At 45.1% G+C, this 15,724-nt stretch overlaps 6 protein-coding genes across 6 annotated transcripts; 2 read left to right on the top strand and 4 right to left on the bottom strand.

Moving 5' to 3' along the window:
- Window positions 1-1,331: 1,331 nt before the first annotated feature.
- Window positions 1,332-2,429, top strand: LY89DRAFT_676833 (uncharacterized protein; the record flags this gene model as incomplete). The annotated part of the gene is made up of 2 exons (XM_018213633.1): window positions 1,332-1,414; window positions 1,505-2,429. The coding sequence occupies 2 exons, from the start codon at window positions 1,332-1,334 to the stop codon at window positions 2,427-2,429; spliced, it is 1,008 nt and encodes a 335-aa protein (XP_018062768.1).
- Window positions 2,430-4,888: 2,459 nt separating this feature from the next.
- LY89DRAFT_741782 (uncharacterized protein) lies at window positions 4,889-5,692 on the bottom strand (the record flags this gene model as incomplete). The annotated part of the gene is made up of 1 exon (XM_018220755.1): window positions 4,889-5,692. One exon carries the CDS (start codon window positions 5,690-5,692, stop codon window positions 4,889-4,891), a length of 804 nt encoding a protein of 267 aa, XP_018062767.1.
- Window positions 5,693-7,796: 2,104 nt separating this feature from the next.
- LY89DRAFT_676831 (uncharacterized protein) lies at window positions 7,797-9,758 on the top strand (the record flags this gene model as incomplete). Its single annotated transcript, XM_018213632.1, has 1 exon — window positions 7,797-9,758. One exon carries the CDS (start codon window positions 7,797-7,799, stop codon window positions 9,756-9,758), a length of 1,962 nt encoding a protein of 653 aa, XP_018062766.1.
- A 1,681-nt stretch (window positions 9,759-11,439) lies between these two features.
- LY89DRAFT_676830 (Clavaminate synthase-like protein) lies at window positions 11,440-12,236 on the bottom strand (the record flags this gene model as incomplete). Its single annotated transcript, XM_018213631.1, has 2 exons — window positions 11,440-11,741; window positions 11,837-12,236. The coding sequence occupies 2 exons, from the start codon at window positions 12,234-12,236 to the stop codon at window positions 11,440-11,442; spliced, it is 702 nt and encodes a 233-aa protein (XP_018062765.1).
- Window positions 12,237-13,418: 1,182 nt separating this feature from the next.
- LY89DRAFT_741779 (uncharacterized protein) lies at window positions 13,419-14,408 on the bottom strand (the record flags this gene model as incomplete). Its single annotated transcript, XM_018220754.1, has 2 exons — window positions 13,419-14,143; window positions 14,207-14,408. The coding sequence occupies 2 exons, from the start codon at window positions 14,406-14,408 to the stop codon at window positions 13,419-13,421; spliced, it is 927 nt and encodes a 308-aa protein (XP_018062764.1).
- A 490-nt stretch (window positions 14,409-14,898) lies between these two features.
- On the bottom strand, window positions 14,899-15,402 carry LY89DRAFT_676828 (uncharacterized protein; the record flags this gene model as incomplete). Its single annotated transcript, XM_018213630.1, has 1 exon — window positions 14,899-15,402. The coding sequence occupies one exon, from the start codon at window positions 15,400-15,402 to the stop codon at window positions 14,899-14,901; it is 504 nt and encodes a 167-aa protein (XP_018062763.1).
- Window positions 15,403-15,724: the final 322 nt, after the last annotated feature.

Genomic DNA, 15,724 nt, shown 5'->3' with positions numbered 1-15,724 from the left:
CTGTTGGATGCGAGATACAGAGCATTCTCAGCTCTACTCTCAAGACGAGAAAACGGGACAAGAGCGAGGTGTACTCTAGTTTCAAAGCTTCTACATCCAAGAAAATGGCTTCAATCAGATATTCGCGATAGTCGGTGAGAGTTCCAGTCTTATAAAAAGCCACGTCGGCGAATCGACTCTGGGTTACCTGAAAGAACTCTGTCAAACCTTTGCTTTTGGTGGATTAATGAAGTTCCTCAGCTATCGTTAGGTATTTCATGATGCAGGTGGCAGTATTGATAGCAGTTTCTCGGTCACCTAAGGAATCTTTAACATACTGGTTGTCAGAGAGAAGATCTTTCGGACTAGGAAACTGAGTATTCAGGAAGTTCGTGCTTATTGATCTCCATCGTCCATTTCATATTAGGGCAGGTAATTCAGGTGTGATCAAAACTCTCAATAAATACATTCTCACGATTATAGAGATCAAAGGAGGTATGAGCGCAACTGACAGCAGTGTAACCCTCCTAGATCAGCCTGCCTTGGTTTAGATTGTCATCACAAACGCAAACACAGCTGACCTGTGCTCGAGGTCAAGTAGGGTTGGTCAAGTGTTCAATATGAATTTATAATTTGCTTGAGATGACAGCTGTGACCACATATGAGTGACACACCTCTATTCCTTGATTGAAAGACCTGTGACTCGTGAGCAATTTTGGTTTGTACGTTTCTTAGTGCTGGGCCAGAGATATATGTACACTTGGGAGACGCAAGTCTCACGAAGACCTTCCTGAAGATCAGAAGTATTTAGCGTACATAGAGCATAGTCTCTATACTGATTAGCTCCCTTTAGACAACTCGTCTGCGCGACCCAATGCATTTTGTGCCAACTCGGCTATTGTATATATTGCACAAAAATCCATCTCTTGACTGCATCATCTCCAGAATAAACAAAATCTTCACGAATTACGCGCCTGCAAAATGATTTAATTGCAGTCAAGAAACGACCATACTTGACCCTTAAAAACATTTGCGTCCTTTTCAACGTGGAAGTACTAGAGTAGGTTCAATAACTCAACGACCCAATTGTGTTTTGCGCCTCGAGGACTGACAACGCATTGAAGGTACCAGCTCCCACCATAACCAGACATATTTTCGAATCGATCGCAATCCCTTAGAATCATACAGGTAATTGTTAACTTCTTCCTTTCTCGTATGCTCCTGACAAGCTTGCGCTTTGTTTCTCCGGGTAGTATCAGGATAGCTTTTTCCTTCCCTCGCACCCTCAACAAGCAGTCTCGAACTCCGATTAATATCGAGACAAATACTGACGGAACACAATTGACAGAGCAATGGCTCCTCTTACTCTTCCATCCAAGAAGCTCGACCGCGCTTACGAAGCTGTCGTCAAGCCCATCCGCAATTCTCCTCATCAGTTCGAGCGAGTATACCACTACCACTATCGCAAGGACAACCACGAACGATTCGCCACCTATTTGAAGGAGTTGGCTTGATTCTAGGACAGATTCCCTAATGAATTCCCTGCCAAGGTCACGGATACAGATGAAGACCGCGAGGAATATCTCAAGATGAGCTTCTTCTATCACATGAACCGCCCACATACTCCTCATCGCCCTCAACTGTCATATCCAGAAGTTATCTTACGTCTGAAAGATGTCCTTGAAGAGGTTCTCAACCAAGAGCGAGGCTACAAGATGGCTATTAGCACCCTTGATGGCAGCGACGAAGAAAGCTCGGATGTGGATGAAGAAGAAGAGCTTGAGGACGAGGAGGGCGGCAACCGCGACGATGAAGCCATGGTAGAGGATATAGAAGAGCATCAAGACCATAAGGATCTTGTGCCTGACGGATCTGAGGGTGATGAGTCTGATCATGATGAGAATAGTTCGGGCAGTGAGGTTGAGGAGGATGAAAATGACGAGAGTTACGAGAATAGCATCGTCGACGAAGCAACCATGGTGGAGGACGATGAAGAGCATCAAGAGGATGAGGAGGTTGGAAACAACAAGACCGGCAACAACGATAGAAACTCCAGCATTGGCGAAAGCTCTATGGGAGCAGGTCGCAAGGACAAGAATCGGAAGGCGAAGGGAGGTCCAAACAAAGTAAACAACATCAAAAAGGGCAACAGTCTTCGACCCAAGCCAGACGGAGTGCCAGCACTGGTTAAGCGCTTCACAAGCTCCTTGGAGGAGGCAGCCAAAGCCTTAGGTATCACCAAAAAGGCCGCTGCCGCAAGAGCTGTAAATCTAGCTACATTTCCTCACTGTACGAAGTGCAAGGGTCGAAAGGTCGGCTGCAACCGCAGACTGTGGGGTCATTGCCAGAATTGCCGAAATGACGAGCAATGCAAGCCTGAGCTTGAGCGTTATAGAACCGCGAGAGGCATCTTTGGACAAATGAGCAAAGAGATGGTGTACGAGATATGATTGGAGCAGCCGTGTTGACAGTCTAGGAAGACCTTTCGACTTAGAATGATATCTGAGATAATCGAAAGAGTCACTTGGATATCTTCTGGATTGAAAACAGGTCTTCGATACTTCAGTCACAAGAAATAGCCATGTAAAGGCGATTTCAGAGCCTGACTTGTCATTTGTATCACGACTTCAACACTTCTCATCGGCACGTGACACCCACTTCTTTTGGTCACCTAGGTACTATAACGAGGTCGATGGCACCAGTCTGTTGTAAATGAGAATGGGTTCTTGGTTGAGACTTGGGGATGGCTGTTAGTTGATGCTTAGGGTTCTCTCGTTTGCCTTTGGTTCTGGTTCTCCTTTACCTTACTTTGCGTTAGTTTTGGTGCTTTGGACAATTTTGTCGACCTCGAGTCGTTTTTCTTTTGGAAACATGTAACTCACATACATTTAGATAGTCAGAAACACGACTTCCAAAAAGTTGGAGTGAGTTAGTACTTTGTCATCAAGTAGAAATGGAAACAAATTCTCTCAACTGACTTCTCTATAAAGTGCTTCTATGGCTGATCTTGATTCGTATAAACAAGTAGGTAATTTTAAAGTTTTGGCTAATAATAAAGGAAAGCTGGAGGAGCTTTGCGTAATCAAGTGGAAGCGCCCTCTTGTTAAACAGGGAGGATATAAGGAAAGGTGATCCCCTCTTCTCTTCATCTTCGTGAAGTCTGGCAGCTTTAAGGAGTCTGTTTCACCCACCACTGCTTACTTTAGCTTCTAATGCTAGGGTTAGGTTCACTGGAAAGGAAACGAAAAGAGGGAGAGGAGAAAGGAAAGAGAAGTTGATAGATAGACTTAAATAGATGAATAAACTCATTGACATAAGAAGAAGGATAAACTCTCGGATAGACGAGAGTTTCAGCTACCCGTGCCTCGCCTATAAAGAGTTTAATGATCGTTCATCGCCGACAACTAAATTGTTTTAACTTCCGAAATGCGAATAAAAAAACAAAAAATCGTATATTAATTATTTTTCAATATAAAGCTTTAATTTTTTTTTTGAGCTCGAGTTAAAATATAATATATATATATAAATTTTTTTTTTTATAAATTAATTTTTTAATTATTAAAATATTATTTTAGAAAAAAATTTCGACGGCTAAAATTATAAACGATATTTTTAATTTAACATAATAATTATCTGTATTTTTGCTTCTCGCTTTTTAAAAACACAAAGAGTTTCGGCCTTTTTACAGTGTCGAAATATCGATATATTAGTTGGTCTCAGTCGCAGAGCTCCCGGCGCTTTTCAAGGAAACTGAGACATCGTGGCTTAACAGCGAGGTCGAACTTAGCGATATTTAGCCAGATCGTGTATTGTCGTCGAAAGAATGCAGTACCGCCCATCTGTGTGTCTCTGCTTGATTCGTCTGAATCCACAACATTTCAGTAATGAACGTCGAACTGTAGAGACGTTGACGCTGTACGGCCTCTCGTGTGTATATCTTCTCGAAACGCTCTTTCTTGGCAACCCATATGTTTCTCTCTGTGATTGTTGTGTGGTCAAGCGATTGAGCGGTAAATTCTCAATGGTGCGAATCTATCTTTTAGCATTTTGAGATCCGAGATCTTCTTCAATCGGTCCAGTTTCGAGCCACGTAAAAAGAATTTTGTCGAAAACGGGCATTTCCAAGAAATAAATTGAGATCTGTTGGTCAAAAGCAGTCGAAACTTTAGGGTGCTGGAGATCAGCTGGCTAATATGGTCGACTTATAGATTACATTAGAGAGATCTGCCAGGATAATCAATTAGATTAAACATACGGAGTGGTCTCTCTCATCTAATATGTAGAGAAAGTATTCAGGGGATTCTTTCCACATCTTTTACACAGATATCAGCAAAACCCTGACCATGGGCAAGGCAATGTCTCAAGGTATGAAGAGAGAAGGGTAGTATGCACGATAGTACCGAGAAAGGTTTTGCTTCCTGCTATAGGAGTGAATACGTCTTTTATTCCAGCAGTTTTACAATCCTGGGAAGGTCAATGTTAGGCTATCTTCTTCATATTTCAATATAGCTTTGTGATGATTTATTTTTGTTTCAGGGAGACCAGGGAGAAGAATTTACGGCCATGAGCGCAACATCAAGAAATAGAGACACCAGTTAGCCACATATATGGAAGAATCGTCTCGTGTGTACAAGCTTCTTTCTGAGCTACTTTAACTTTCTCTTTCTTTATGCCATTTTATATCATTTCCTAGGCACAAAGTCATTACAGCCTAACCAGGGAACTGTCAACCGAGTTTCTAAGGTTTCAGATCTCGAAATGATTCTGTGAATGACCGACACTATCTGAATATTCTACTCTATTTAGATTACTTTTCACTGAAACAATTCTTTCATCAAAGTCATGTATGTCCGCTTTCAGAGATCGTTTCCACAGTGCGCCCTCCATCAGATATCACACGATCGCCTGATTAGCAAATTGCAGCTCTTTTCCTCGTTCCTTCCTCGCACCCTACATGACAAGCCCTCTTTCCTCCGGAAACAAACTCCAAACTCTCTTTACCCTTTTCTCCTAGTTCCATCTCGTCACCTGCATTTTGGCCATCCCTAAAACACTCTCCTAAAGTCCGCATGTCTTCGATCTGAGGTTCTCGGATTGTTTGTTCCGCAAGAGCTTCCTCTGCTCGCATACGGGCAAGTTGACGTTGAGCGTTTCGAGCTTCTCTCTTCAGCCGAAGGTGAGGATTTCGTAGCTCTGCATATGACCGTCGCTCAATATGAGCCGCAAATTTGCTGCACTGATCAGTTCCCCAGCACAAAATTTCCTCCGCGATTTCTTCATCGGACGCGAGTCGGAAAGTGAATGGGTGACAGCCCAGGTAGCATTGGACGAAGTCATGGAAGTGTTGAAGTTGAACTGAGAAGTCGTATTTCAAAGTGAAGCCGAGTATATCGACGGATTGATACGAGCCAGGGCAAGACTGGGCTGAAAAACAGGAGTTGGGTACTTCCTGAAGCTGAGTCGGTGACAGAAACGCGTGGGAGAAGCACGTTGGGCTCGTGATCAAAGCTGTAAACCCTTCGAGGCTGTGGTAGGAATTTTCGCGACGAGTGTCGTCGAATGGCATCTGCGCGCTGCTGACCATAACTGGAAGGATGGGCAGAATGCTTGAGATGTCATTTTGTAGAGCTTTCGTGGAAATTGTAGTGTTATGAAGCCAATGCTGTGCTGCTGTAAATCCGAAAGTATCTTCGGTCTCCGATGGTGTTTGCATGGCGGCTGGGTTTGAAGAGCATTTGGCAATCGACGAGAGTAATGTTCGCGACTCTACGACTAGAAGGATGGTGGAACGCTTTGTGTTATCAATTGTGAGCTGTGTGTTCTCTGTGACAGAAATTCGTTTAGCACCATGCACCTCACGTGAAATTCTGGTTGAAGTTGAGCACATGTTCTGGAATTCTTTGGGAGTCCACCTTTGCGGGCCACACTTCCTCCTCCATTGAGCATACCAATAGCGATTTACTAATAATTTACTGATTAGAGCTCCGGTCGTAAATAACTTTGGTGTAAGTATTGATTGTTTCATTTTAAGAAGAATGGATAGTAATATTTTGAATTAAATATCTGTGAGGAATCAAAATGAGCGGCACGTGTGATACGTAATGCATTCAAAGCTGGAGAGCCCTGTAGTCCGAATGCTCACTCGTGAGCCATCTTCGTATCCTGTAAACTATTAACATTATCTACGGTCTACCAAATATCATTTCTCTGCAATAGATTTCCTCCACAGGACCGAAAATGGCAATACATCGGAGTTGCCCCTATGGACAATCAGTCTCGTACAGCCTCCTCTCCAAGTGATGTACACGCCGGCATACCTATTCTGGAATCCTAAGCCACCTTTCCCGTCGCCCTTATCTCTACAAGCCACACTATGGGATGGTAGCTCCTCGTGCTAAATCTGCGGATCTTTGGGCATAGCAGAGTCCTTGATTGATGTTAGTAGCAGGAACTCATAGGAATCGAGTTCTCTTGGACTTCGGTGGTATGGAACGCTGAAATAAGGTAAAAGACTCAGTTCAAAATTTTCTCGTGGTAGTGTAAGAAATCTGTCTCTTTCAAGACCCAAATATCATCTTCATTGAAGAAGAAGAAGGCTTTATCGAACATGTGTAGCTGTCACCTCGATGCTTCCTCTGGTTTCATCACCTGAGGTAAGGCTGGAACCTTCTTTGTCCCCTCCTGCTTCACGGCGGCATGCTCCCAAGGAACTTCGATTTCCAAAGCTCTGTGCCGTCTCTTTCGTTCTATATTTCGAGCATTCTTTACTGCCTCACCCTCATCCTGTGACTGCCATCTTCCGAGGCATTCTGTGTGTTTGTGGCTGCTTTGGTTCCCTTTCTCCACTCTCTCACACTGTTCTCCGGGACTATCGGCGTCAAGGTAAAGCATGGTGAGTGAGTAGACGTATCCGCTGGTGTATAGGCATTGACAGAGACTTGCTATATACCTCCTCTTTGGATTTTACATTGAACAGGAACGTGAGTGTCATTATGGTCTATCAGATTCCCATTTTGCTGCGCGTTCAGAGAGAAGCGGGTAGACTCGTGGGCTTTTGGTACAGCAGGAATTGGGCTTTTTGTTAATATACTATCCGAAAGTGACTTAGTTGGCTATTAATTATTGAGACGTCTATCACATATTGTTGAGAAAATTGCACCTTTCCTGGGTGTCGAGGCGCTTGCGCTTCTGTGTGGTGCTTCCCGCGGATTCATACTATTGTCGACCGCACGCTTGCGCTTCGGGAATTTTGGAGCGTCTTGGCTACATGAGACTGACTAGGTTGTACCGCTCGAGAATACAGAAGAAATTCCTTTGTCTGATAGGAGCCTATTTGCTGAGGCATTCGCTGAGAAGGAGTTCTTAGGGAATATCAGGAATCTCCAAGTGAACCAGGATCTGCACGTGGTATGACGCGTCACTGGCAACAAGAAAAGGATTAGAATGAGATCAGACAACGTGTTTTAGGACTCCATCGTCCTGCCAAATCCGTACGTTGATAACAGTAGCCTCAGCTCTATTGGTCTGATAAATGATACGTCAAAAAGGCTAGCGCACTTATGTTGCGCACTAGCATCGCATTCCCTTTCCATTCCATTTGCGCCTTCAAACCCCACAACGAAATATTCCCTTACCTTTGACACCAAAACAAAAGAGAGCCGGTAAGAAGCTTCTTTACAATTTGTTCTAGTATGTTCATTTGGTCCCCTTCGTTTCCGTGCCGAAAGATTACCTTCGTGTGTTAATATGGTTCAAATTAGAGGTCAATCAAGCATATCCCGAACACGATACAAGTGTCTGAACAGAGTATTTTCGCTATGTCGACTACTCCATACAGCGCCGAAGAAATGGAAGCGATCCGCATTTGCCAGCGATCTGGATTATCTCGAATAGTACCAGAAAATGAGGTCTACAAAGGAGGAGAAGAAGGAACACGATGGTGGGTAAAGCTACAGATGTTTGACCCTGTCACACTTCCAGAAGACTTCACACAGATACCCAAACGTTGCTTCCTTTCAGATCGCGTGGTCGGTTATCTCTGGGCAAATCCCGGATCCATTGGCGTTGAGCTTCGACATCGTTATTGGCCTGGAGATTTTGCGAGAGCCGGTAGGCTCAACACCTTCAAAGAGGTTCGTGCTCACGTTGGACTGCCTGCAGTCACTACCGAGGGCGAGATTGTTGCCGTCCGCAAAGGAACTTCCTCGAAATATTCCTTGCTAAGAGGATCGATGGAGCTCGATGAATTGAATCGCCCGCCATACAACTTGTCTGGCCCGCCACTTCATTACATCCCTTACTCTTATCAAGAGCTCAACGGTGCCCAAAATCGTGTCAATCACTCTCTAGTGCTTTCTATCTTCCAAGACATTGCAGCGCCAAAAACATTCGCAAACGGAACGATCAACCTAAAGCGAAAGATCAGATGCGAACGGCCAACGGAGGAGCTAGCTTCTCCTGATGCGTCGCTATCGACTGGGTCTAGGGCACTGAGAAGCGCGCGCCGTTTAACTCAGCGCCTCAACGCAATTCAAGAGCAGATTGAATCCTCGATAGGCGTGGTGGAAACCCCTCCCGTTTTACATGGAACACGAATCCCCTCTATTCCAAGTCCTGGGGTCGCAGAACAATCTCCCGCCAGATACGAGTCAACCAATAAATTTCAATCATCACATTCTCCATCGAATTACCAACAGGGTGGTACGCGTATATCAGTCGGACTGGACTCTCACAGACCGTCAAGTGCTCGCCATGAAAGCGCACCGCCGGACAATCGATCGGAACATTCCGATGAAGAGGTCGGTCCCTCTTTCAATCCACAACGGCGAAGCATGTCCCATAATTCGAGAGACCCCCCTTCCATGCTTACATACAAACCTTTGTATGTAACCCAAGACGCTAACAGTTGGAGCACGAGCACATTGAAAGAATTCCTAAAGACAGAATACGGAGTATCTCAGCAAGGAGGCTGCTTGTTTGGTGCCAATAAGATTAGCGGCAGAGACTTTATACAGCTGCAAGAGGAAGCTATTCGAAATCTAGTTTTCTTTATCCCTGGCGACCTAGAAGCTGTCTTACAAGCTCATCGATCGCTCTCCATAGGCAGGACTCAGCGGATCGTGGATAATCTCCAAGTTCGAAGTTCAGGCGCCACATCGGACGACACATCGCCCAAAGTGCCACTTGATCGTGAGCAAGATGAGGAACGTTGGCTGAAGCGGACCGAACGTGAATTCATGCAGCAAATGCAGGTGAAGCCTCAAGGAAACGAAGTATTGCAGACCGAGGAGGACAGCCGTAGTGTGAAGGACGACCACTCACCCTTCCGTGCCAACGATACACCTCTCAGCGTCTATGAGCAAACCAATGGAGAAGAGTCCGACATATATGGTGCCTCACCAATTCAGAAGCATAAACGAGCAGCAGAAATCGTTTCAAACACTCCTCCAGTGCCATCAACCCTGGGTGATGATGACTATGATGACAATAGATCGTCATCAAACGCGCCAAGCTCACCAGCGCCTGGCATCGAAGAGACACCGTCTCCACGCCATGATCTTGATTCCGCACTAACACCTTCAGGCTCACCAGCTTCACCTTCTCCAGCTCTGATTGCGCGAGCTCCATTCGCAGATATACTCGTCGAGAGCCCTTTCTCTCAAAACGAGCTTAAGAGGCCGGCTTCGCCATTCTTGATCAAAAGCCAGCACCCTCGGTCTTTGTCTCTGGAGTCACAATGGACCACGCAGGACTCTAACAAAAAGCGAAGACGAAGATGAACATGGAGGGAGATTCTGACTTTATGTTCCGCTTTTGAGGGGGCAAATGGAGGTCCAGAAAACAGGGTAGTTTTATTAGGTAGTGAGGCTTTGTAACGACTGATGATTTTCTGTTCTGTTTGCGTATATCGCCCGTACTGGGTTCAAACATTGGTATGTTTGGAGCGAAGTACTGTGTATCTAGTTCCCTTAATATGACCGGTCCTGGAAATATGTCTATTTGTAGGTGAGGACTCATAGCCACGTATTTCGTTCGACTCTTCCTATCCCCTCAAGCGCCAATTCGGTCAGGAACTTTAGCGCGAAATCGGATCCGCAGAACTTCAGCGTTCTTTAGCGACCAATAGCCTAAAACTTTAGTGACTATGCCCCTAAATTCTAGGTTGTTACCGCGATATATTTTTGGTGTTTTTGACAAAATGTCCGTGTATCACTAATTCCGAGCTAAAATTCCCGGCTAGTTCTCGAGGGGAAATTTTAACCTAGGTAAGATGCTTGTGCTTGGAGTGGCATATATAGAAGCAGGAGAAATTCTCCAGACAAACCTCAGTGACTTGCCCAAGCACCACTGAACTGTAATTCAAAATATATTGCCTTAAAAGCTCGAGGCGACTTTAGATTGTGGTTCTCAAATAAGCCAGACAGTTCAAATAAAATTAAAGGGAAGTCTAAATTGCTTCCTCAAGAGTCGATCCTTTAGATTGCTCCGCACTTGGTGCTTAGCTAGCTTTTATTGTCTTGCAAGGTATGAAACAAGAAAATCTTACATTCTCGTTCTTATTATCTCCAATTTCAAAGAAAAAATGTGCCATGAAGTGAACTGCCGGGGAAGATTTATGAAGGCTTGGATCCAAGTCCAGAGCCAAATCCAACTAAAGATACAACAACTATTGATAAGCCCTGCAAACCTTTCTTATTTTCATCACACCTTACTTACTTGCTGGCTTATAGTACTTGAGCAGTTGGGGGTTACGCTCTGCAATGCGATGGAATGACACCATTGTGTTCTTATACATCTATGAATGCTCACTATTAACGATGTTATATGTAGGGAGATAATAACTTCTTACCTGCCCTGCTGTCAAAGTCGGGTATGGAAGTTCTTTGCTTTCTTTAACCATCTCCGGAATGGGCTGTGACCTCTTAGTGGAGAGACAGGGAGTTGACGTTAGAGTTCACGTGCCTTAATAACAGTTTCGAAGTTGGCACTGAAGAAAAATGGGACAGAATATCGCTCTTGCCCTGAGTGATTAAGCACGCGATGCATGGTCGAAACGTACAGACCATTGGTCCCTAAAGAGTCACTACAAAACATTCACGGTCAAAGATTGGCATATACGTACAGGTCTGTAGTTGGTCGCCTACATTGACGATAAAGCAGCCTTTCCTAGGAGGAGCAGAAACCCACTACAAGCAGTTGGTATGATTTCTCCGAGCGGGTGCAGCAGATGACGAAAGCGAACGAGCGAAATCTCTCGCAAGTGGCAGCATAGGGGAGTGCATAGGTTATGAAGATGTTAGTCGCTGCTGGTGTTGCCTACGTATCCATTTTTGTTCAAGACTTCCAAAGCACGACCATCACCTGGAGCTAGAATTGTGAAGACTTGCGAATCAGATCAGCATCACAGGCACACGTTTTTCTTCACTTGCTCAAACTCACATTCTGCATCAGTATGGCCATCTAGCCAAAGATTCGGCTGCCCGATTTCTGGGGTGGGTAATGTGCAACGAGAGCACTGCATCCCGGATGTGTCAAGACTGGCTCAAAGTAGGATTCGTCCAGATCGAGCGAAAGGGCCACGTTTCGGGCAAGAATTCGTGCAAAAGCTCGAAGCGTCCTATAGTATCCTGACAACACGGCTTCAAAATGAGGTAGTTGTCGAGGCCATGGATTGTCTCCACGCATATGAGTATCGATGAATTCATCATTGGGATCGTCATTGAGCTTGGCGTCATGGCCCCAGTCAAAAGCTTCGTTCGCATCTAAAGGGTGAGCGCGTATGTACAAGGAGATCAGAGAGACAGCACTTTTAAAACACGAACATGAAAAGCGAGCTAGTGACATAGAATGAACGTACTGCCTTGCCCATCTGGTCCAGATGAGCCACTTCCTCCCAAAGGAGTATATCCACGATAATTTGGCATATTATTGATATATATCTCCATCTTTTCATCGAATGACAAGGCAAAGAATTCTTTACCGCAGTCGAAAACCGCGTTGACCAGGTCCTGTGAGATGCCATGGTTCTCAATGTAGAAAAATCCTACTCTTGTGCAAGCATCGTAAAGCTGAGCAGCGACTTTCTTCCTTTCCGAAATGTCTGGGTTGAAGATGCCCGCAACATCGATAAGTGGGATGGTATCGAAATCACCCACGATGGAGTCTTCAGACGACACGGTATTTGTGCCGAAGTTTCCATTTATTTTGTTGTTTCCGCACCAATAATTTTCATCAAGGACGGTGGTAGTTGTTGACATTTTGATCCGGCGCGAAAAACCTCAGTGTTCGAGGAATATATAAAATTCTTGTCTTCAAAGCGGAAGGCTATTCTAGGTGCATGTGTGATAAACTGGTTTTCGAGATTCATCATGGCTGCTATGGGCTGTTCATTTCTCATCAGAAATGGAAGGGGAGAATGCGAGGTCGGGTAAACTTCCTGGGTTGGAGAAACCACCAGAACTGATTCTGCCAACCAATCGGAAGTCATCCCCCACTTCTGGTGCATGAAGATACTGCACTTCACGATCTTCACCTCTTCAAGATAAGTGAACTACTGGTTGAAACGTTGGGGAAATCTATAAAAATTGTGTAAAGTCTTAGGGTACTAGCGGCTAAATTCCAGGCTTACCTCCCTAAAGCTAGAAAATGCAGTATTTGGTTGGCTCACTTAACTCATCCACAGACCAAGGTCATCCTGGTGGCATAGGGGATTAGATCACTCAAGCTCTCCGAAATGCCCTATAACTGTACGCTAAGAGCCGCATAACACCCAATATCATGACATTGAGATTAGCATTAGGTATGCTATCCGTTTCACAGGTCTGCAGTGAGGCTCAGTGCTAGAAATTTAACCATATCGCTAAATGATAGTGTTGATAGGCGGGACCACACCTGGGCAGGATAGGGGAACCACGTGATACACGCGTAGTTAGAAGAAAGTGTTTGACGAGATGAAAATGTACTAGAACTATTTTCCTACTTTTCACGTTTAATATAAAGGACTATAGCTGATCTTACCTCACTTTTTTACGTGATATCCTTTACCTTGCTTGGTTAATTCTACTATTATCTGCTAACCGACATTGTGTCTGTGCAGAAAAAATCTACGAAGATGCTCCTGTATACGTACCTAGGTAATTTTCTCTGTCAGAGGGCTTGTACGATCTAGGAATATTAATCAAATTGCAAAACCCCAAGATAGCTCTCGGTTCTGTGTCGTAGCAATATAATAAGTCACATCAGCTCGAGGAACATCTTCATGGAAATGGATGAATTACTCCGCTCGCTGAATACTATACTACATGATAGCTTCGGCAGTTCTTTTCTTTGCAAGATCTCCAATCCCCGAAAGCTATCCAAGGAGATTCTCTGGCTCTGCTTCCCCTCGCTTGTCCCGTTCCATTAGGCCCAGGTGAAATACGATATCTAGTAGCACAGGCTTAGGCTTCTTCATCATTAGAATTGCCATCATCGCCACGCTTTCTCTTTCTAGATGAAGGCTGAATGCGTCGAACCTGCTCAGGAGCTCCACCCTGTAATTTCGCCAATCTCCAGCCCTCACGTCGTTCTTCCTCGGTCTCACCCCACTGCTCCAGTTGTGCTTGCTTTGCAGCTTTCTTTACTGGATCCACTCGACCTGCTTTTTGCATTTTAGATTGATAGACCCTGGTGTCTAAACGGTACTGGTCATCCGCATCACTGTCCTCTTTGTTTGCTTGCACTCTCTTGGATTTTTCTTCGGGTGTCTCATTTTCCTTCCGGAAATCGTTGAATTGCTTATAGAACGTCAGATCATCCTTCTTGGCATACCACCATCTCTTGGCGACCAAAGTGCTTGGGACACCTGCAGAGGGATAGACTTGTTGATAGAACAAGATGATGTGACGAATCTCATGCTCGAGGAGTTCTCTTGGGCGAGGCGCAGTTGGTCGCTGGAGTGTGGCTGGTAAGCTTCGATTGGGTGTAGTACTCATGCTCGTGTCTGATGCGACCTGAGTCGGATGGGAGAGACTGGCAGCATATGGCTCCGAAGTTTGGCTCATCATTCCAGATCGACCTTCATTCGTTGATAGTTGGTTAGAGGGGCGTGGAATGTTTTGATGAAGGCTGCGCGGAGATTGCGGCGGACGAGACGACGTGACATTGCCTTGGTACACTCGAGGATCTGAGACTCCTCCTGTTAGATTGGGAAACATTCATGCCGAGAGTATTAGCAGAAGCTACTTACCTGAAATCGTTGAGAACGGTTGGTTCCTGTTCAGAGACATAAAAGCACCGGCTTCAGGTTGCGCCCTGAAGGTTGAAGATGGGGGTTGGCTGATGGCTGGCGTTGGCGCATAAGTTTGCGACAAATCATGCGAAGTATCCGGGTAATAGCTCGTATTATTTGAGGGTGTGTCCCCAGAAGGGCTGTACTTCTTGTCTGCCATCTTGTGGTAGACTTGTACAATTTATTGCATATAGAGATTTGTATTTGAAGAAGTTGGAGGCTGAAGGTATGGTGCTCAAAGATTAGCGGGAGCTCGAGGACGGGAAAGATTTAGCGAGCGAGCATATGGCACTGTCTATTTTTTGGCATACTAGCAGATTTGAAGTCACTTCGGCGATGTCACATGTATCTATGATCTCGCTCAAGCCAGGCGATTTGTCTCTCTAAGAATTCTTTTTCGCTACGAGTCTCCCAGTCTAAAGTCTGTCCAACGAAAAAATACTCTGAAAGAAGTCTTAATTACCGCAGTGCAAAGTCAAAGAAAATCCCAAAATCCGCAAAATCAGTGCCTGAACCAAAAGACCAGCAAGTCTCACCCAAGACACTGAAAAGCACCAATCATGTTGCCCCTCTCCCTAGAAATTTAGACATATAAGAAGCCTACTCTGTCTCCTTCACTATCTTGTCCCTTTATTACCCTGTCCATCGCCCTATTCTTCCGCACCTGCTTCGACATCGTTTTCGGCTTGAAGGAAGTCTTCGTTGTATTCGCCTTGCTCAGCATTATGCTGTGTGGTGAGTCCTACTTCCTTCGCTAAATCAGATTGACGCTGCTCACTGGCGGCGGCTTCTCGTTCTGCTTTCTTAGCAATAGCAACCTTTCGCTGATAAGCCCTCCATCGACCGAATGCTTTGTCGTATTCTTGCTCCTTGGACTGGTGATCGGTGAGTGACTCATTTCTGAGAGCAACCTGCATGGGACTCGACAATAACGTCACGAAGTTGCACCACTGATTGTGGACATCCCGGTTGAACTTAAGTCCGGCACTCCAGCCCCAGCACCACTTCTGGAAGTCTTCATCGCTCTGCGGTCGTACCTTGGCAGGGACCTTGGTCTCGACGGTAGGATAGAAAGACTTTAACAGCTCAATCTCATGAGGGAGCAACTTTCTGAGACCAGGAAGTGTTGGGCGAACTTGTCCTTGAGCGCCCATAACACGAACATACGGCTTCCTCGATCGATTTCTTAATTGAGTACGCGGTTCGGAGACGGGGATCTACGGCCTTGCTGGCAACGAATTCGTTCTCTTTTACAATCGTGCTCTGAGGAGGTAGTTGTTGCTTTTTGTTTTTGGTTGGCGCGTCAAATATGATGATTCCAATTTACAGTAGCCATCAAGTTGCGAAGGGTAACTGGACGGTCTATGATGATCTCCAGCTTGGGACTAGCGCCAATAAAATGAACCACAATTATTTGCATGTCTGTACTATGTTTACCAGTTTATCAGCCGTTGATCGCAATTATTGGGCTCGATT

This window comes from Mollisia scopiformis (assembly GCF_001500285.1).
Source record: "Mollisia scopiformis unplaced genomic scaffold LY89scaffold_32, whole genome shotgun sequence".
In the NCBI taxonomy this organism is placed as follows: Eukaryota; Fungi; Ascomycota; class Leotiomycetes; order Helotiales; family Mollisiaceae; genus Mollisia; species Mollisia scopiformis.
The sequence above is the reverse complement of the archived record's forward strand: the minus strand, read 5'-3'. Positions and strand labels throughout refer to the sequence as shown.